Raw genomic sequence first — 22,392 nt, forward strand, 5'->3', positions numbered from 1 at the left:
ATACCACATGTTTTATTAATTTTTCAAATATTCTTATTATACTCATTCCTATTGGCTCTGCCGGTATGGATGCATTATTTGAAACTGGTATTCGTGTAATGCACTGCATCAAAAAGTATTTCATGTTTTTTAGAGATGTTCCCAAAATAATGGGTTTCGTGAAATTCCTTGGCCCGTATTCTGAACTCGGGTTTAACTTAGATTGTGGAAAGCCAAACATGCCACAATAGGTTTCATATTTTTACAGTGCTCTTTCCTTTCAAATGAGCTGATACCAATGAGCCTCTTCTGTTAAAGAGTATGTCACACTTGGCTGTCCATAGTTAATCCACAACTTTAGACTAGGGTTTAAATTAAACCCGACTTCAGAATACGGGCCCTTGTATTCAGCTAGTGTTCTTCCCATGTCGTGGTTTTGTTCCAGTTTCCGTTTCGCAGAAATCAGGGAAAGATGCTCATGATACAATACTATTTAGTCAATAACCTCAACCAAAATTTTAATCATACTTTCCTTAATATAGTGAATATTATTCATACACCGGCTATTTTTGGTCCTCTATCAATGTATCACAAAACTTCGGTGACGGATAAAGCTAATACCTGTTGGTATTCCTATATGCCGTGAGAGTAAAAAAAACTTGACACCTCACAAATCCCCAATTTAAAGAAAGAATATGTCGTGAACATTAATTATTATAATTAATTATTATAATAAGTAAGGCAAGACTGTAAAGAATGAATCCAGATGTCAATGATGTCATAATCCTACAAGGGTTGCATTAAAATCCATTTTAAAACACGTTTTGAATAATTTATAGTATAATTGACTATAATAAACACTTTTTAGTACCAATTCTCAAGCTAATTTTATTGAAAAGGGAATTGCAAATATGTTTAATAACTCATGCAAGATGATGACATCATTGAAATCCGGATTCATTTATTGCAGTCATGCCTTACTTTGGCTGAAATCAAAATTGACACACTGCAAAGAATGCCTCCTGATCATCCAAGTGTGAACACATACCACATAAATATGGTATCAAATTATTTGAGAGAACATACTCTTTCAGGCCATTTATAATAATTATGTATTTATTAAATATTTTTTTCCTTAAATTAGGGATTTACAAGGTGTCAAGTTTTTTTTGTCTCACCTGCATAGCAGAGTGAGACTATAGGCGCCGCTTTTCCGACGGCGACGGCGACGGCGGCGGCGACGGCGGCGGCGGCGTCAACACCAAATCTTAACCTGAGGTTAAGTTTTTGAAATGACAGCATAACTTAGAAAGTATATGGACCTAGTTCATGAAACTTGGCCATAAGGTTAATCAAGTATCACTGAACATCCTGCAAGAGTTTCACGACACATGACCAAGGTCAAAGGTCATTTAGGGTCAATGAACTTTGGCCGAATTGGGGGTATCTGTTGAATTACCATCATAACTTTGAAAGTTTATGGATCTGATTCATGAAACTTGGACATAATAGTAATCAAGTATTACTGAACATCCTGTGCAAGTTTCAGGTCACATGATCAAGGTCAAAGGTCATTTAGGGTCAATGAACTTTGGCCAAATTGGGGTATTTGTTGAATTACAGCCATAAATTTGAAAGTGTGTTGGTCTAGTTCATAAAACTTGGACATAAGAGTAATCAAGTATCACTGAACATCCTGTGCGAGTTTCAGGTCACATGAACAAGGTCAAAGGTCATGTAAGGTCAAAGAACTTTGGCCACGTTGGGGGTATTTGTTGAATTGCCATCATATCTCTATAAGTGTATTGGTCTAATTCATAAAACGTGGAAATACGAGTAACCAAGTATCACTGAACATCTTGTGCGAGTTATAGTAGTTTTCAAAATCAGCACTGCTGCTATATTGAATCGCGTGATGCAGGTGAGACGGCCAGAGGCATTCCACTTGTTTTACTCACACGGTATATAGGAAAACACCCTCAGGTGTTGAAATTGCACCCGATATATCGAACACTAAACAGTGTAAACAGTACCCAAATGCATTGTAATAACACCTAAAGTTAATTAGATGATCCATTAAAATACTCTGCTCTGCTCACATTACAATCATCTTTTTATCGAGTATTACATCTTTCCAATTAATATGAAATATGAGACCATTGTTTCCAGTATACCACAGTTTTATAGGTAGGGAACCATTATAGGATTATGAAATGGGTATTAGCGTGATTAGTTCATTGTCAATTCATTTGGTAATTTTCTTTCATAAAAAATAATGAATGGAATCCAGAATTGCGGACAAACCTCGACCCCGATCCTCCTAATTGGTAGCCGTTATCTTTTGTTGAGGTTGTAAATCGCAACTTTGTCGACCATTATCCTCGGTCTGAAATTGATTGATTGATTTTATTCGTCAAGAATATCACAGGAGATTACAATAAAATTGAAGAATACCTTGACAGGATAGCCCATGAAAGGTTTATTTCCAATGGGGTCCTATAGTTAGTATAAAACATTAACATATTGTAACAAAAAGTATAAACTACGACAAGTACTGGAATATGGTTTTAAAACAATAATAATGAAATACATACAGACATAATTATCCATCAGTCAAATAATATGCAAACATCTGAAGCAAACAACAATCCTCCTAATATATGAAACAAGATTATATTTCAACATACCCTACATTATCTACAATACTAGAAACCAACTGTACAAAATGTTTGATTTTTACTGGTTATATTGCTCTCGGTAACTTCCAGTTTAAGGTGCTACTTTAATGCACTCTTCAATTGAGAAAATATTTTAACTTCTTTTACTTGATTGGGAAGAGCATTCTAAGATTGGATGCCATTAAAATAAAAAGTGTTCCCTATATGTCCTTCACGTTTTGGTAATACAAAATTAAAATTACTATTTCGAGTACCGTACCTATGGATATTTGATACACGGGTGAAATTATTTGCTATATAATGATCTAATGTATCCGAATAGATAATTTTATGCACGTGGTGTAATACTAATTGTTGTGATCTGTGATCTACATGAAGTAATCCTGCATTTTCAAGTTCTTTACATCCGACATGTGCTCTTGGTCCTAAAACATTTATGTATCTCACAATTTTATTTTGAATTATTCTTAGCTTTTTCTTATCCGTAACACCCAGACTACCGTACCAAGCCGCATTAGCATAGTCGAATAGACATTGTATTAAAGCAAAGCATAAAATACGTCTAGACTTCATATTCAAACAGGTTTGATATCTATACAAAAATTTCAAGCGTGAATTTGCCTTTTTGACGATTGAGTCTACCAAACCCGTCCATTATAGGTTACTTGTTAAATTAATTCCCAAATATTTCACTGAATCTTTTCTGTCAATTACCTGATTATTATATGAAACCTTGAAATCGAGTGTATATCTTAACTTTCGTTTCGAACAAAATAAAATGCTTTCTGTTTTCCCAACGTGTAAACTAAGCTTGTTGTCAGACATCCATTCAATGCAATTTGCCAGATCTGCACTAAGTTTTTTATCAATTATCTTGGGATTTGTATCTGAATATAGCAAGACACTATCATCAGCATATAAAATTAATTTAGATTCGTTAATACAAGTACACATATCATTGAAAGAATGGGGCCTAAAATGCTTCCTTGAGGGACTCCGCATTTAATAGGCAGTGAACTGATCAGAAAGAACCGTCTGCATGGTAACTACCTGATGACGGTTAGATAAATATGATCTAAACCATGTCACACAAGCAGAGTCTAAACCCATCACTTCTAATTTCTTTAAAAGTATGTTATGATTTACAGTATCAAAGGCTTTTTGTAAGTCTATGAGAACCATTCCAACCATGCGCCCATGTGAAATTTCGTTCCTGATAAAATCTGTTAAATGTATTAAACAAGTTTCAGTGGAATATCTGTTACGAAAGCCGGACTGAAATTTATATATTAGCTTGGTTTCTTGAAAGTATTTCTCCACTTGAGCATGAACAGATTTTTCCAAGATCTTTGACACTTCACTTAATACACTTATAGGCCTATAATTACTAACGTCAGTTTTATCTTTCTTTTTATGTAGCGGGGTCACTTTTGCAAATTTCATATCATCAGGAAAGGTAGAAGACATATGAGATAAATTGATAACATAATTCAAAGTTTTGTACAAATTTCTTGCCCCATCTTTTAAAAATCTTGCAGGTATCATATCTAGACCAGTACTTTTTGATATTTTCAACTTATTTAGTTCACCTAAAACAAATTTTTCTGTAACAGGGGAAAATGAAAACTACCTTTTGAAATACCCTTTTCTTCATACAAATTTTGAAATTGGTCACTTTCTGCGTGAAATTTGTTTGTATTTACTGGTAATTTACAAACTAGCTTGTCGGCCACAGTCGTAAAGTAACAATTAAACCCATTTGCAATTTTAGCCTTATCATGACTTAATTCACCTTGCACATTGATAACCGTTTTTTGATCAGATTTCCCTTTACTTTTTAGACCTAAACCTTTCAAATTCTTCCACAAGTTTCTAGAGTCATGTTTGTTTTCTTCGATTTGTTCTTGAAAGTATTCATTTTTGGCACTTCTTACCTTCCTTTGAACTAAATTCCTTAAAACTTTATATTTTCTTTCAAGGTCTAAATTGCCAATATTCCTTTTCATACTTTTATAAGCTACATTTCTCTCTTTAATTAAAACAATAATTTCATGGTTCATCCATTTTTCAGTTGATTGCTTAATTCTTACCTCTTTCAGAGGTGCGCTTATATTTATAATTGATAAGAATATAGATTTAAAATTTGCCCAAGCCATATTTACATCGTTACATTCAGTTACCTTGGACCAGTCTGATCGGGATAACTTTAAGTTGAAATCATCTACATTATAACCTTTTAATCTCCTGATGGATACGGTTCTGTGGTGCCCAAATACGGGCCTAACAATTTTTCTTGAACAATAAATTAATAAATGACCACTTATACCTAGGTCAATAACACCACTTTGACTAATATGCTCTACTTTACTACATAATATGTGATCTATCAGGGAGGAAGATGTCTGAGTTGTACGTGTGCACTGGGCAGCTTTACAAGTTAGCTTAAACCACTTAGATTAAGTATATTCTCATATTTCTGGGATAAAGGAGACTTTTTCGAAAGGCAAATATTCATGTCCCCTAAGACTATAATTTCCTCATCTTTTTTAATTCAGTTTTTCTAAAGTGTCAGAGAGTGATTCAATGAATTTATTATCTTTAGGGGGTCTGTAAAGAGCACCCAGTGTAATTGGCTTTGTCCTAGGCAATAGAATATTGATCCACAATGATTCAATATTTCTTGAAGGCAAGTCTTCTCTTATATTAAATGCAATGTCGTTTTTTATGTAGAGACAAACACCACCACCTAGCCCACATTCACGATCTTTACGTAATATACAGTATCCATCTATACATACTTCTTCATCATTTACAGATGAGTTTAACCATGTTTCAGTGATGGCAATAATAGCTATTTTACGTTCAGAAAAAAGAAGCCGAAGTTCGGATATCTTATTCAATATTGATCTCACGTTTAAATGAATGAAATGCAACCCTTTGTCTCAAACTTTCCTTCAACAATGTTCAAAGGACTTATACACTGTTGTTTTATCAGAAGGTGGGGTATTATTTACATGTTCAGTGGGAGGCAAAAGCGGTTCGGTATGACCAACATTTGTTTGAATGGGGTGCAAGAATAAGGAATCACAAAAAGGCGGTAAAGAGCATGTTAAATAAGTCCAACATTCATTAGGGTTGTAATATAATCTTGTGTACTCCTGTTCACTTATGCCTTCACATTTGGAATGGTGCCACTTATTACAAGTACAACACAGGAGGCCCGTTTGGTTTTTCTTCACAGGCTTTTGACATTTTCTACATGGAAATTTATAATTTGGACCAGGATTTGTTTCCACATCCCCAGATAATAACAAAAGATAACAGAAATGGTTACTAGGTTGACATAATTCGGCTTGAAAGGTTGCTACAGAGTTATGATAGTACAAAATAGGCGAACGGAAATATTTTAAACGCTTTATCGCTGGAAGACTAACATACTGAGAAATTGTGTTGACATTATGAGAACATATTATAGAAATTAAAAAATAAAGTACCAATACATTCATCTCAGTGTAGTCCCACACCAACAAAAAGTGTTTAACAAAAATAAACAAAATACAAAGACTATTAAACGTGGATAAAAAGAAACTCGATTAAAGACGTAAACTTAACTACGATGCTACAAACTACAAGTACAATACTGCATAAAAGCTCCTATTCTTCAGTCATAGAGTCCCTCAGTGTCGTCTACTTCAGCCTCGATCCTATGGCACCCCTGGCAGCCAGACTTCTCCCCTCCAGCTTTCATCTGTCCTCCCGTCAAATAATTCATATTGTACAGCTATTTAAATTTTGATCACAGCTTTAATTAACATCACATGCTCTCATATTAATTCAACAATCCGACATTCTAATCCCATCCCCTTAATTAACGAGAAGATCTTAATTGATTAAATCAATTTACGAAGAAACGAACGACCCCTTCAAGTGAGGAGTTAAATAGAGAATCTGTGCAATACACACGGACTTTAATTATCATATCAATCGATAATGTTCGTGATTTTTCCAGAGATTGTAATTGTATGATACTGGATAGAATGTAACACATGTGTGCGAAATCAAATGTATTCATGGTATGAGAGGATTGTCGTTTTGTCCTCTTCGGCCGAAATAAGGTAGTTTTCGCTGTTACTACGAGGAAACTCTCTACAACGCATCGATTCCTATGAAAATACAATCAAAATCATTGTGGAGAGCTGAGAGGCTTTTGTCGAAAGTTGGTGGACTTGGACAGCAGATCATCCAAAGATTTGCATTGGATGAACAATTGCAAATATGTCGTTGTCCATAGTCAAGAGATTCTGATGCTTTCCCGGTCCTCCAACTTTTGACAAAAGCCTCTTAGCTCTCCATTGTGATTTGACTTGCATTTTCAAAGGATTGGTGCGTTGTAGAGAGTTTCCCCGTAGTAAATGCGAGAAATTCGGATAGACTGGTTTGGCTACGGAGAGATTCGTATATTCGCAAGATAGAACTGAAGTTTTAGAAATATGAACAGATGTTTTTCTTTTTTTTTCTTTTTCTTCTTCTTCTTCTTCTCCTTCTTCTACTTCTTCTTCTTACTTTCTTTCTTTCTTTTTTCTTCTTCTACTTCTTCTTCTTCTTCTTTCTTTCTTTTTTTTCTTTCTTCTTCAACGTACGCCTTATAGCTTATCAATTTATTTCATTTTTTTCCTCATACCGTGAAGGAACTTGGTGTTTCAGGAACTGAGTGGTTTTCTTTTTAAAACATAATAAATTCAAATGTAGACGCCCTCTCTGTTTCAGTACATTTCCAACAACAGACAGATCTGTCCTATATTTACTAGAAAAATATATACAATATTGATAAAAGTGAATTATGGAAACGCCTTCCCACAAAATGGCATGCCTTTCTAAGCGACGTGATATGTTTTATTATATCATTGTAGGATACTGTCATCAAATCTGATTGTAATTATATACAGTATACGGTGCATATCATTATTTGACGATTTCGAATTGATGAAAAGTACAATGGACCTAATGTTAGGTGATATCACTTGAAACCAAAGTTTGTGTGAAGCAGATATAATTCTATTTATGAAGATTACCAACAGTAAACAATGAATTTTTATCGTGTTAATATATATATATATATATATATGTGTGTGAAATTATACATATACAACAGCTTTGTCAACTCTTTTATTTAAATATTTTGTGAAAGAAATGTATGAAGAGAACAATGGTAGGCGTAGCTTAAATCAAGGTTCCCCAGAGCTATCTGCCCTTTGGAAAAATTGGCAATGCCGAAAAAATGTCTCTGCCGGGAATCGAACCGAAATATATATATATATATATATATATATATATATATATATATATATATATATATATATTCTTATTTATTTTGAAATTACGTTATTACCGCATCTTATTGTGCTGTGTTCTCATGTAATTTCGATGAATACTTATTTTGTTGCAAATGGAAATCTGCAATTCGGCCTTTTGGTTGCAAGTGATTATTTTTTATAGAAGTGTTCTGGCTCAGTGGACAAGTCTCTGGACTTTGAACCACAAGATCCAGGATTCAAAATCCCACCGCAGCACTCATGTCCTTTGGCAAGGCGATTAACGCCACTCTCCACCCAGGTGAAGTAAATGAGTACCAGGTAGGAAGAAATTCCTTGAACGCTAGCTCGAGCGCCCATTCAGAGTTTGGATATAATTAATATCAAACTATTTATATCATATTATCATGGTGGTCTTAATTAGTTTCTTGCAGATATTTGTGTCAAACTCTTTTCTGGTTTTTTTCTTCTTGTGTGATCTCATGTTTTAATTTAAAAAAAATCGCAATCGGTTAAAATGAAAACTATGGTTTTGATGATTTCTTCAGAGGAAATGATTTAGTACATGCAGTTTCAATGACGAGGTTTACATAATGCGAAAACACACGATGAGATGTGTATTTGTTTGGTATATTACAAAATATATACATTCTAAATTTCAAGCATTTAAAATAATTTCAGATCAACTGATCTACCTTACCCAGCTAAATGTAAGATCAACATTCAATCTTGTGGATTTGTATTCAAAGCTAAAATATTTAAATCTGAATCAATTGAAATTTAAAAGTACATAATTGGGATTCGAAATAGTTTCCACTTTTCCACTTTTCCACTTGCAATGACTTGTCACTATCTGGGTTTTTTTTTTTTTAATTCATAAAATTTAGAGTGCACATGATTTAAATCGAATGACTAAGTATGTCAAAATATATAGAAATGAATACTAAAAAGCTTTGTAATACTCGGGACGATTAAATATTTATTTGATTTGAGTTGATGCGGCTTTATTTATTGTTTTCTCAGGCCAGTGTTTTCTTCTGCATTCAAATTATCATTCGTATAATAAATTTTATTTACATAACAAAGATCACATATTGATTACTGATTTTGGCATGAATCATATAGAAACAAATATATTTACTGAAATATATCATTCTGAACGAATAGAATGATCTACTACCAAGTTATTACAACATTCAAATTTGCAGGAGAATGATTGTCATCATAAGCTGATTGCTTAAAAAAACAACTCCGGATTAAAATTTATCTTTACATTAATTGTAAACTTCTCTTTTCACTAAAAAAATTAGCATCATAAATTTATAACACATGGCGCCCTATGTCACGTGGTATACCACCTTCCAACCAATCAGCGATGGGACTGCTTGTGCTGGGTTAGTATGTAAGAGTGTACCCGCGCGTGTGTGTTGCAAAGCACTACTTTAAAATAATTGTGAATTGATTTGTATGTTAGTCAAAACGTTACACTGGTATTGACATGTATGAGCATAACTGGAACTGGTGTTTGACTTTATTTTCAGATTGTTTTACTTGAGCTTTTGGAATATATGTTCCCGGAAAAAAAATGTAGAAATTACTGTGCAAGAAGACACCGACGCCTTACATTGTTTCAATTTTACTGACCCGCCGACAATACCGAGGCTATAATCGACTCGAGTCACTCGCTCGATGAAATTATTGCCATCGTTTCTATTTGACCAACCAATTATCGGGTATCGAGAGGCGACGGATGCGTTATTATTATTTTTTGCGACAGAGTATAAGATATATTCGATAATACGTATTTTGGCCCGAGCTGCATTCATGTTTAGTTTTTCGTCGTCAGTGGATTGCTCAGTTCACGAATGGAGATGGTTAATCTGATGGCGGGTCTCCACGGGAGCTGTGTTTGGCGACTCCTTTTTTACCTTGTATTGATTCTGGTGAGTTATTATTTTTTTTTTCAATTTTGTCATTTTATCGTTTTAAGAAAAAACCTATCGTTTCCGTTTGATTAATGTTTTGTCCAACGGATAAAAAATGACATTTTTGTTATGACAATGCCTTGAGCATGTTGAGTAATAAGCAGAAATCCTTTGGTTCTACAAAGAACTCTGGTGCTTTAATAACATTTTTTATGCGTCGCAATGTTTCAACAATCTGCAAGCGAGCGAGCAGAACGAGTATTTGATCAAATGAATCGGGACTTTTGTAATAGCATTAAGGCATAACTTAAAATTTGTTAGATGTCGAATGAAATTCGACAGATATAGTGATGTAAAAAAAATACCACTTTTGAAAAAAAAAATTATTTATTTGTATTCTTCTAATTCTTATTTTATTTTCTTCTTTATTTTTTCTTCTTCTTTTTCTTTCCTCCTCCATTATTTTGTTCGATTATCATTGTTGTAAGTATTAGTATCATTATATGGGGGCACAGCAGTTATCATCGCCCAATCACACATTGCTACACACAATGTTACTCTAGAATTAATCATTTTACATTACATGAATTCGTAATAAACCTAGATGTTTTATTTTGGTTTTTAATATCTTATGATCTGCAACAAAATATTTGTTAAGTGGTTATTTTTGTTTGTTTCCATTAAAAATATTGTGGCGTTCATGCCTTAGAATTTCAAACTGTAAGCACCGTATTTGCAAGTCAATGGCCAGAGGCAGATTCCTTTAAATAGTAACACTTCTTGCCGTAATCAGGAACCATTTTTTCAATTTCTTTCCCTTTTTTGGCCAAATAAGGTTGAATATTTTTTATTTATTTATTTATTAGGTCTTCTTTATACAGGGTAGCCCTTTCAATATCGAGTATTGTTCTGCCAAGGGGCCCTGTCTATACAGATAAAAACATTAAAATTATACACAATAAATTACAAAGTAAAACCTTACATAATACATGATAATAATAAACAAAACAAAATAGTATCTGTCTTAGAAATCGGTTCCTGTCAAGGTTTCTTTATATTATGAATGTTATATTATATTATGGTTGTTCCACTTTATATGTTTGTCATTTTGCCTCCGACGAAGATTCTGCTAGGATCGAAAGCTTAGGCCCCTTTTGACTTTCTAATGAATGTTATATTGATAGTTTTGATACCTCATCTTGTAAATGTCATCCAGTGTCGCCCATAACGGTATATACAAATATATTTTCTTCTTTCTTTTTCATTGCGTCTTGAGCACTCTATAGAGGATTTGGTGCAATATGATTTATATCATATCATATTTCATAACTATTATGATTGATTATTGTGTTATTCTAAACTCTAATCTTGTGTAAACTTAATACTCTCTTCGCCAGGAGCCAAAATGGCGGACAGAAAATTAAGTCAAGGTTCGACTCTATGGATCCGACTTGCTTGGCAAACATAATCAATCAATAAGTTTTTAAACAAAATTAATAACGCGCATTCACGATGAGCTAATTACTTTTTTAAAATAAACCCGAACAACTTAAGACTCTAACTAATCCAGGGCTCCGTAACACAAAGCATAATGATTAATTGTAAGCTTGATTTCTAAGATTGATTGTACATTGTAGTCAATGCAATCAATAGTAAAAATTTATCTTTGAATATTCAACTCGGGTATTCCCAGTGATAGTAAATCTGGGATATATTCCTCTTGAAATATAATTTGTATGTCCTCTGTAGGAAAGGATTATTTATCTGTATTATTATCTCGTTTATGCCAGCCGCAGTATTACCCCTGTTCCCTTGTTATATTCATGAAACCATGTATGTTATATATTTCATCATTATACATTGGCAATGAATTTTGTATCGTTTTCTGTAGAAATGAATAAATACGAAATAAGATTTTACTTAGAATTTGCATAATATGTTTTGATATTTCCTTTATAACCACCAAGACGCATGTACTCTCCCTATATACTTCTACCCCCCTCTTGCATCTTCTCCCCTCCCCCTCCCCTTTCTCGCTCTCCCCCCCTCTCTCTCTCTCTCTCTCTTTATCTCACCCTCTCCATCTCTTTCTTTATTTCTCCGTCTCACTTTCTCTCTATTATTATATTATTATATACATGATAATTTTCTATAATTCTATCATTGATCCATCCCTCTGTTTCTACAGTTTCTTACTGATGTCAGCTGTAATGGCCAGCATATTCACAACTGTACAGGTGAGTATTATTAAATTAAAGTCTTCATTTTCCATGTGCTTCGTATACAGTATTCGAATTGTTTGTTGTTATGAAAGAGGAAAATCACCCTGGCGATAATTCAGTTTTGATACAAACATAGAGAAGGATATTGGTGAAGGTCACTAGCGTATCTACGGGGGGGGGGGGGGGGCACTCTGCCCCCCTGACGAGCCACAACCCATACAAAATACATATCACTGCCCCCCCTGACGAGCTTGAAAGACCTTTTATGCCCCCCTCCCCCCTGACGAGCTTGAAGACCTTTTTTTTTTTTTTTTTTTTTTTTTTTGCTTGTCAATTTTTTTTCTGGTACAATAACGTTTATTTTTTATTGAAGACCTTTTTTTTTTTTTTGCTTGTAAATTTTTTGGGCGGCCGATTTTGCCCCCCCTGTGGAAAATCCTAGGTACACCACTGGTGAAGGTCTTATGAAAATATATCAAAGAATAACTGAGTTATATTTTGTGACGTCAAAGATGAGGAGCTTCTCCGTTTTATTGTGTATAATTGATTTTTTTTTAATGTCATTTTCTTTTAAAAAATGAAAGTGATTTTATATGTGCTGGAGGTGCATCATCATTTTTGATACGCCCTGTATAAAAATATTTGTATTCATCATTGCTCCATTAAAAAATAGGAATTTATGAAATTTATATTACATATAGGATATGGTGAGCTATTCGCATGTGACGTCATAAATTGACATCTTTAAAAATTCCCAAAGTCTCATTCTTTGATGGATTTTCATGAAACCTTTACCAATATTTTGTTTATGTTCTTCTGATTTTATCAAAATCAACTTAATGTCAGGGTAAACGTCCCCTTCAAGACAATTCTCTCTCATACCTCTGAATTTCGAAAAAGAATATGCCTCGAATACTCTAATAATCTCTTTAAATTGTGACATGACTTGGCATCAAACATGTAACTGAGCTCATGAAAATTCTAATTCGTCGTTGAGACCATTAATGTGTGTATAATTAGGCATGTTATGTAATCAAATTTATTTAATTAAAGAAAATTCATATGTGTTCTATGTATTCTTTTTTTCTATAGATTGAATAAGATTTGTCGATGTTCATGATAATTTTGTGATGTTGATGATGGCGATGATGATGATGAAGATGGTCGACGATGATGGAGATGATGATGATAATGATGATGTGATGATGATGATGATGATAATGATGATGATAATGATGATGTGATGATGATGATGATGACGATGATGATGATGTGATGATGATGATGATGAGCATGATGATGATGAGCATGATGATGATGATGATGATGATGAGCATGATGATGATGAGCATGATGATGATGATGATGATGGTGATGATGTTGATAATGAAGCTGATGATGATGAGGAGGAGACGGAGGAGAATAATCGTGATTTACTGATCGTCGTGATTATTTGAATCCTCGCGCGATTTGAAAATTCTTTCTTTTTTATCCCGTTAAAAAAAAGAATAGATCTAACTCTTCGAATTGCGGTGAGTCTCGAAATAAAAATATTGAGCGTTTCTTCCTTGCGATTTTTCGATGTGTGTGAACGGTCGAAAAAAACACACCAAAATTCGGATCGCAATGCAAATGTCGATTAGGGCCTACCCTTGTATATATACGCGCCTTTTTATGTAGGCTTCTGCATATTACATTTTGACCCGCTTATTTGAAAACTAATCTGTATTTTTTTCCATTTTGATGAAATAAACACTGAATCATATATGCCTGTGGCGATGAAAAAGTTGATTACTCGTTTTTCGCCTTTTGATTGAAAGATATGAGGTTGATGATCATAGGGTCAAATCAAATTTTCATGTAAACTTCGTCAATTCAACAGAGCTAATCAACCTAATTAATGGTTACTCAATATGAAAAAAAGACATCAAACATGGATTGACAAAGTGCACTTATCACATTCGTACATGAGACTTTATTTTCAGAAACTCAATGCAGACGAAGAATATGCGCTTCGTGTGCCATATGGAGAAGCTAGTGGATATAATCTTACATTTGGATCCAATGTTACTTATCTAGTAACTCTTTTTTTCCTGTATGGCTATGTTTACCAGTGGAAAACAAATTTCTTTGTAATTATAATGTTGCGATGACAAAATAAAATATATTGTATCTTGTTTCTTATATGTGAACCGACAAGCTGTTTGCTGAAACAAAATAACACGCAAAATATATTTTTTGGGGCGGGGGTACAGTGTTCTGGGTTGGTTATAACAATTGAGAGTGCACTTTGCAAGACGAAGACTATACATATAATTAATAAGCGTAAAAGTGAGCCCTTGTTAGATAAATATTGTTTGATCTGATCTATAAATCAAACCGTCCTCGAGATTTTTGTACAGGTTCTTATAAGCCATTACTACGTTCATTGCATTTGAGTGGATAATTTTAAGGTCATTCCTTGGTACTTGAATATAGTCACATATTCAATGATTTGAGCTTCACGTTTGCACTGAGATGGCAATAGGTGGTCCAAACATTTGTCTCAACCCATCGCATTGCTTTTCAAATTCTAATTGTATACAGGTCTGCATTGCTTTTCAAATTCTAATTGTAGACAGGTCTGCAATGGATATTTATAAATGCATTTATAAATTTGTTATATATATCATCGCAGTAATACATGTAGGCCTATATTCAAACACAGAAAGAAAACCCAAAATCCCAAACGCCTACCCGACATGCGCACTACGCCATCAATAGACCAGTTCGTAGTTACTCATGGACAATTTTCGGTCAAATGACCTTTCATTTCTTTCATTATGATAGGCAGATTTCAAAACAAAATATTACGTAAGCTTGCCTTACATAGCAGGATGAAGAAATTGAATAGACCAGGTGACTAGAATAGCACACCAATGAACACTTTATGAAGGTATTTGTTGCATTCCTACTTTGAATGCATATCATAGCATGTTGCACAATGTACTTGGCAAACTGTGAAAACCAGTCGTTCGTGGACGCGTTGTTGTTTTTTGTGGATGTAAATGAAAACCACAATTCAAAAGAATATATGAATAATCAAGACATCAAAGTTGGTGCTTATCTCATTAGATTTTAAACCACCATGTCACTTTAGTACAAATGACCTTCCTTTGATCATGCGTAGAATCTTTTGATCATGCGCAGAAAGGAACTACGAACTGGCTTATTAGACTCATCATTTGCGCAAACGTTTTCTGATATTTGACTTTCCTTACTTTATGATAATATTGCTCTAGTTTCCACCGCACATACAGTTCAATTATACATGGCTACTGCATCAATATTCATATGGCTTCCCCTATAATTTAATTATGAAAGTGCACTGTTAATTATAATTTATTTAATGTATACGCTGATGGAAAATAATCAATTCCTAAGCATTCTTCCTCGCTCGTCGACATACACAATATCACCATAATTTTCTTTTATTTTATTCTTTTTAAAATATCTTTACAGTTCAATTTATAAAATTTCATTTCTGAGAATAAGTCTTTGATAAAGGGCAGGGGTGGATATAATTTTTTTCTAAGTGGGGAGGGGGGGGGGTTAACAGAAGGACCATCACCCGCGAGCTCCGAAGCGGCGAGCCGATTGTTTTGTTGTTGCTATTTTCGGGGCAGAACCAGCTTTCACAAATGGGGGGGCGAAAAAATATTTTTATCCCCATTTTCCCCGGTCGGATTCTCAAAGCTGATTTTTGTTGGTTTCTTTGAAGAGGTAGTCTTATTTACTTCTTTGCTTTTTTCTTTTGACAAGATAATTTTATACAAGCCCTAATGAAATAATACGAGCGCAAGCTATTTTTTTGGAAATTTCATGTATTTTGTCTTGAAAATTGAACATTCTGAGCAATGTTTGTGATCATGAACAAGGTGCGTATGTAACTAAACAATTACTGCGAGCGCGAAGCGCGTGCTAAAATTTTTGATATACCGTTTTTTTTAAACTAAAATGGGACACTCTATTCATATTTTGTAATCATGAAAAGGATGGGTGTCTTCCTACATGAGTAATGCAAGCACGAAGCGCGAGTGTGAGTAGTTTTTTGTGAGTAGATTTGCTGAAACTGGATAATTTAAGCAAGTTCTGAATAAAGAACAAATTGCGTGTCTCAATAAACATGCGTGTGAGAAGCGAAGCGCGATCTCTTTTTCGTTTCTTTCTTTTTTAGGAGGGGGGGGGGCTGTCTGCCTCCCCTGTACCCCGCCTGTTACGTCACTAATCGAAAGATGGAAAATATTGGAGTTTAAACTTTACCTATAGATTCATACATTCATATCTCTCATTTTTGGGCAAGGACTTTGTGATACATAAGTCATTGGTTTGTTCAAAGCAAAATTACACCTGCACAATATCCCATTACATTGTCATACTTTATGCTGGTGCATGTACGGTGAAAATACTTGATATTCATTACTCGATGCCAGTTTTTGGATTATTAGTTCATCTAACCCAATCAGGGCACCAAACCGGTTAAAGGGGAAGTTCACCCTGGCGATGATAAAAAGAGCAGAGAAAGATATTGAAATATATATATCAGTGAATGTTTGATGAAAATCATTCAATGAATAGTGGGGTTGTATAAACTCTTAACCTTTTGATATTGTAACGTCACAGAGCAGCTTGTATGGTATAAATTCTATTATCACATTTTCATTTCTTTCGTTCAACATTTATACATCCATCAAAATAAACTTCCCACCTCCAGTATACTTTTACCGTCGACCTTTTATCTTTTTCTTTTGGTACCTTATTGTCATGTCGATTCGCAATATTTTCATGTAGGCCCTACATTAATTTGTATATCGGTTTCAATTAGGACTCTAGATATCATAAATTTAAAATAAATCCAGATCGATCAACATCCATTTATGTCCTTCCTTCAAAACAATCATTAAAACCTAAGCTTAAATATATTTTAATTCCTCTATTATATCCTTTATTGTTAGCACTTAGAGAGTACAATTATTCATTGTTATGTTATATTGTAAAGCGCTTTAAGCATGGGAAAGAGGGTGAGGAGGTGGGTGGGTATATTATGTGGGAGGGTCCGTGGGTGAGGGTGTGTGTGTGTGGATGTGAGGGTGTGTATGTGTATATGTATGTATTTAATGAGAGGGTGGATGTACGTGTGTATGTTTGTAAAATAATTTCAAAGTATAAAAATGACTTCATTTCATTTCAGATCTCGTACTGACCGATGGCACGTTAATCATCAATACAGACTGTGGTGTTTGGTATCTTGTTTGTGACGACAACATGACGTCATGCCTGCCATATAACGTCACGGATAGTGAAAATGGGACGTTTTCGTGTGTTTATTACATGGACCTGGATTTGGAACTGACTCTGTTCGCAGACGTAGGAAGCGGAGGTGAGAAAGAGGGTCGCTTGATTGGATGTAAATCCACTTCCGTTTCAGAATATAACAGTGTAATAGTAACAATAAAAGTGACAAAAACAGCAAATGCAACAACAACAACAACAATGATAATAATGATAATAATACTAATAATTTTAATGATAATAATAATGATAATAATGATAATAATTTTAATAATAATAGTAATGATAATAATGATAATCATCGTCATCATCATCATTACAAAAATGATAATAATAATAATAAATGATGATAATAACAACAATAATAATAATAATAATAATAATGATGATAATAATAATAATAATGATAATAATAATGATAATGATGATAATAATAATAATAATGATAATAATAATAATAATAATAATAGTGACCAATAGGAGGAGCGATGAAAGGATTGGCTATGAATTAGGGATTGTGAGTCAGTATTCCTTCTATTAGCTTTGGGAAAGAGCGCTTCCATACATCTAACGTCCAAACTGGACTTACGCGGGTGTTTGTATAAACGCAAGAACCCGCAAGTGATAGGCACGAGCATCGTACCTCCTATATGGTTCTTACGTCGAACGCACAACTGAAGGAAATTGGGAGATCACATGAGCTTCATTAATGTTTAAGATTGACTCCGTGGTATGAACCATGTTGGTTCATGTTGTAAGTCGATTGTGTATTAATTGCAAGTCAATTGCAGTGCTGTATACGTTCGCCTCAAGGTCTCTCGTTTGTAAAATGGTCCATGGTAACTAATAGCCCATGAACAGACACAGACATTTGTATGGATTGTGACCGTAGCAATACTTAGCAGCGAATCACCCACTCGCGCTGCTATGGGGAATTAAATTATATCAAGAATTATCCTTCGCAGATCAATTATATCATAATAAATAACATCATTCTAGCCTTGATAAAGCAGACAACTATGATGCGCGCGGTAGGTATTATTGGAAGGTTTCACGGAGAACCCCCTTATTACGTTATTTAAACCTGCATGGGTACTGATGGAACGAGCACTGAGCCGACTTAAAGGGGAATAGAATCTTGGTATTGACACGATTTCACTTGTGTGAAATTAGCGAAATGTGAATAAAAAAAACCCAGCAAAATGATGGTTAAAGTTTAAATGAAGTTGGACAAGACAAAATTACGCATTTTCATCAATTATTCATGAAATTTGAACTGTATAGATTAGACAGATCGGACGTTATACCCAATGGACTGAATGGTCCATAGACTACAACTAACTGATCAATAAAGTAATACAAATTAGTTATTTGCTTAAATAAAGGGGTACGAGACAAATTGAAAAATTGTCTAAGTTTGGATATAAGCCAAAATGGACACTTACCAAATGTGTATTAAGATCTGGGTAGCGTTTCATGAAAGGATTTGTCGGACGTTTTATCCGACAAGTACCATCTTATCCGACAGTTACCATAGTAACAAGGCCTCCCAGCCCATCAGAATCAAGGAAAGATGTCAGATCTGACTACTTGTCGGACAAAAATATTGATGAAACGCTCCCCTGGTCACACTGGCCGACGGACACAAATGTATTCATAACGGAGTACAGCGGACAAGCAAAAACAATTTCCGGGTGGCTCCATCCGTTTTCATCCGCTACAGACAATGGACAAAATGGGCAAACAATGAAATCACAGTGGACGGATGCTCGATGGATATAGAGCGTATGAAACACATATGCAAAGAGTACACGACGGATACATAACGTTTTCCAACGGATGGCAAAATTCTTTTCCGTTTTACATCCTCTCTGCATCCGTAAGTGCAGTGGGACCGAACCTTTAGACATAAAAAAATAAGATAAACCGTAAACAGACGAGATGATGCGAAACGAAACCTTTAATATGCTAAGCACTAGTGTACCTACTTGTACAAATTTGTATCTGGTACGAAATCCTTTATTTGTGGTTGAAGACCTTTTTTTTTTTGCTTGTCAAATTTTTTGGCGGACGAAATTGCCCCCCCCCCCCTGTGGAAAATCCTAGGTACGTCACTGATGCTAAGCATGGCAATTTGGATGAAAGAATAGTTATTAGACGAACCAGTCGTAGTCAAAATGGGATGCGACCATCTCGGTAGCAGAAGGCCTATAGACCAAGTTGCAATTCACTCATAAGCACCCCTCCCCTTTAACCTAACCCTGGGGAAAAATAAATTATTCAGAGATACGAAAACTCAATCTCGATCTCAGCACATGGACTCCATACAGTATGATAGCCTACCCCCCCCCCCCTTCCGTCACAAAGTTCTTCCCCATCCTGTTGATCATGATGATTATCCTTTCAGGGATAATATAGACCCTCTTATTTTATTCTTTTTTTTTACATCTGGAACGCTAAATCTTCAACCCACCCACCATAAAATAAAAAAGAAATCCGGGAATATTCCTCCCATGCAGTTGCCATGAATAAAGTTTCTCATGGTTTTTAAGTTATGTCACTAAAATAGTGTGTCGGCAAGTTACACTATAAATGCACATTTTGGTAAAGGGGGTCCCGTCGAGTATACGTTCACTATCGGCACGCCTTGGTTACCAAACTTTGTTATCGTTTTGATAAAATGAGCAATTACCAAAATGTGCAATGAATGTATAGTAAAGACGCATTTGGGTACATCGCTAATTTGGGTAATTTACCAAAATTGGCGATTAATCATATTGACACTACTATTATTCATCGTCTTCTGGAGAGTAAGTCTCGAAGAGACTCCAGGGACCATTAACTTTTTCTTTGTTGATCATATAATAAAGTGAGTGTAGGCTAGTAAAATTCTAACATCTAACAACTCGTAATCACACACACCAACATACCCTTCCCCTCTTCATCATCATCATCATCATCACCATCATCATCATCATCACCATCATCATCATCATCACCATCATCATCATCATCACCATCATCATCATCATCACCATCATCATCATCATCATTATCATCATCATCATCATCACCATCACCATCATCACCATCATCATCATCACCATCATCATCATCACCATCATCATGATCATGATCATCATCATCACCATCACCATCATCATCATCATCATCACCGCCATCATCATCATCATCATCATCATCATCATCATTTGTATCATTATGATCACTAGCGTACCTACGGGGGGGGGGCAGAGGGGGCAGTCTGCCCCCCTGACGAGTCACAACCCACATGCAAGGGACATATCCCTGCCCCCCCTGACGAGTCTTGAAGACCTTTTTTTTTTTTTGCTTGTAAAAAAAAATTCTGGTACGAAATCCTTTATTTGTGGTTGAAGACTTTTTTTTTCTTTTTTTTTTGGCTTGTCAAATTTTTTGGTGGGCGAGATCCTTTATTTGTGGTTGAAGACCTTTTTTTTTTTTTTTGCTTGTCAAATTTTTTGGCGGACGAATTTGCCCCCCTGTGGAAAATCCTAGGTACGCCACTGATTATGATGCTGATGATGGTGATGATGATATGATGATGATAATAATAATAGTAATAGGTATATCATGCCTGATCCTAGATCATGCTTTATTCCAACATATCCTAATTTATTTGATGCACAAATTGTCTACTATGTCCTATCGTCTTTCGCAAGTGACTGACGAGAGAGATTGCGTGTACATAGGCTAGTTGTACCCGGAATCGAATTTCTCTTCTCAGTCACTTGCGAAAGACGATAGGACATCGTCGAAAATTTGTGTATCAAATAAACTAGGATATGTTGGAATAAAGCATGAACGTGTCAACTTTGTTTTTAAAATATAATAAGCATATTTAGAATATAATGGGCATATATATATATATAAATAGTCTGCTTCGGCATATGGAATAAAGTAATCACAAAAGGTTTAGTAAATGCCGTGGAAATAAAATCATAAAATCTACGATTTCATTTCCACGGCATCTGCTAAACCTTTTGTGATTACTTTATATATATATATATATAAAGAGAGAGAAGGTGTAAGGTGTATCCCCTCACACACACACACACACCTTCTCTCCCTCTCACACACACACTCTCTTTCTCTCCCTCTCTCTCCCTCTTTCTGTCTCTATCTCATCCCAAACTTATTGGCGGCTTATATCGTTTCACAGTTGATACTACCCCATGGCTTTCGACTACACTAACGTCGTACACAAACACAACAAGCGACAACACCTCAACCTCGGAAGGAACCGAGAGCAGCATGACAAGCCCAAGTACAGGAACTCAAGAAACTACAGTTCAACCTGAGAACACCGGGAGCACAACCCCTTACTCGACTATGCAATGCCAATCAACGGGAACACAAGGAATAGATGGCGCATCCTGTTCGCCAGGTACCCAACAAACATCCAGTAGTGAGAGCATAAGGACAGGACCCATGGACAGCACTACCGAAATCTTTGGCGAGAATGTAACCGAGGTTGAGAACGTAACCGAGGTTGAGAACGTAACCGAGGTTGAGAACGTAACCGAGGTTGAGAACGTAACCGAAGTTGAGAACGTAACCGAGGTTGAGAACGTAACCGAGGTTGAGAACGTAACCGAGGTTGAGAACGTAACCGAGGTTGAGAACGTAACCGAAGTTGAGAATGTAACCGAGATTGAGAACGTAACCGAGGTTGAGAACATGACAGAGATAATCGGCACCGATATGACTACCACAATTGACTATACCACGACTGATCCCGAGTCAGACCAATCAGAATGTGACCAGCTTTTCAATTCAAATGTAAATCAGGTATGAAGTGTAATAAGTAACGTATACAAGAACAATCTAAACCCCTGTTCATGTTAATTTTTCAGTCGTGATCTGACTCATTAGTGATGCGTATTTTTTTTTCTTCAGATTAACT

At 35.1% G+C, this 22,392-nt stretch overlaps 1 protein-coding gene across 1 annotated transcript in view; it reads left to right on the forward strand.

Annotated features, from left to right (window-relative positions):
• Positions 1-9,393: 9,393 nt before the first annotated feature.
• LOC129277114 (serine-rich adhesin for platelets-like) overlaps positions 9,394-22,392 on the forward strand; it is a 36,233-nt gene continuing 23,234 nt past the window's right edge. The window contains exons 1-4 of the mRNA XM_064095246.1: positions 9,394-9,912; positions 12,083-12,131; positions 17,347-17,535; positions 21,649-22,277. Of these exons, the coding sequence (XP_063951316.1) occupies positions 9,835-9,912; positions 12,083-12,131; positions 17,347-17,535; positions 21,649-22,277 (945 nt within the window). The 5' untranslated portion in view covers positions 9,394-9,834. The remainder of the gene's footprint in view (positions 9,913-12,082; positions 12,132-17,346; positions 17,536-21,648; positions 22,278-22,392) is intronic.

The sequence above is a fragment of the Lytechinus pictus genome, chromosome 2 (assembly GCF_037042905.1).
Source record: "Lytechinus pictus isolate F3 Inbred chromosome 2, Lp3.0, whole genome shotgun sequence".
Lineage (NCBI taxonomy): Eukaryota > Metazoa > Echinodermata > Echinoidea > Temnopleuroida > Toxopneustidae > Lytechinus > Lytechinus pictus.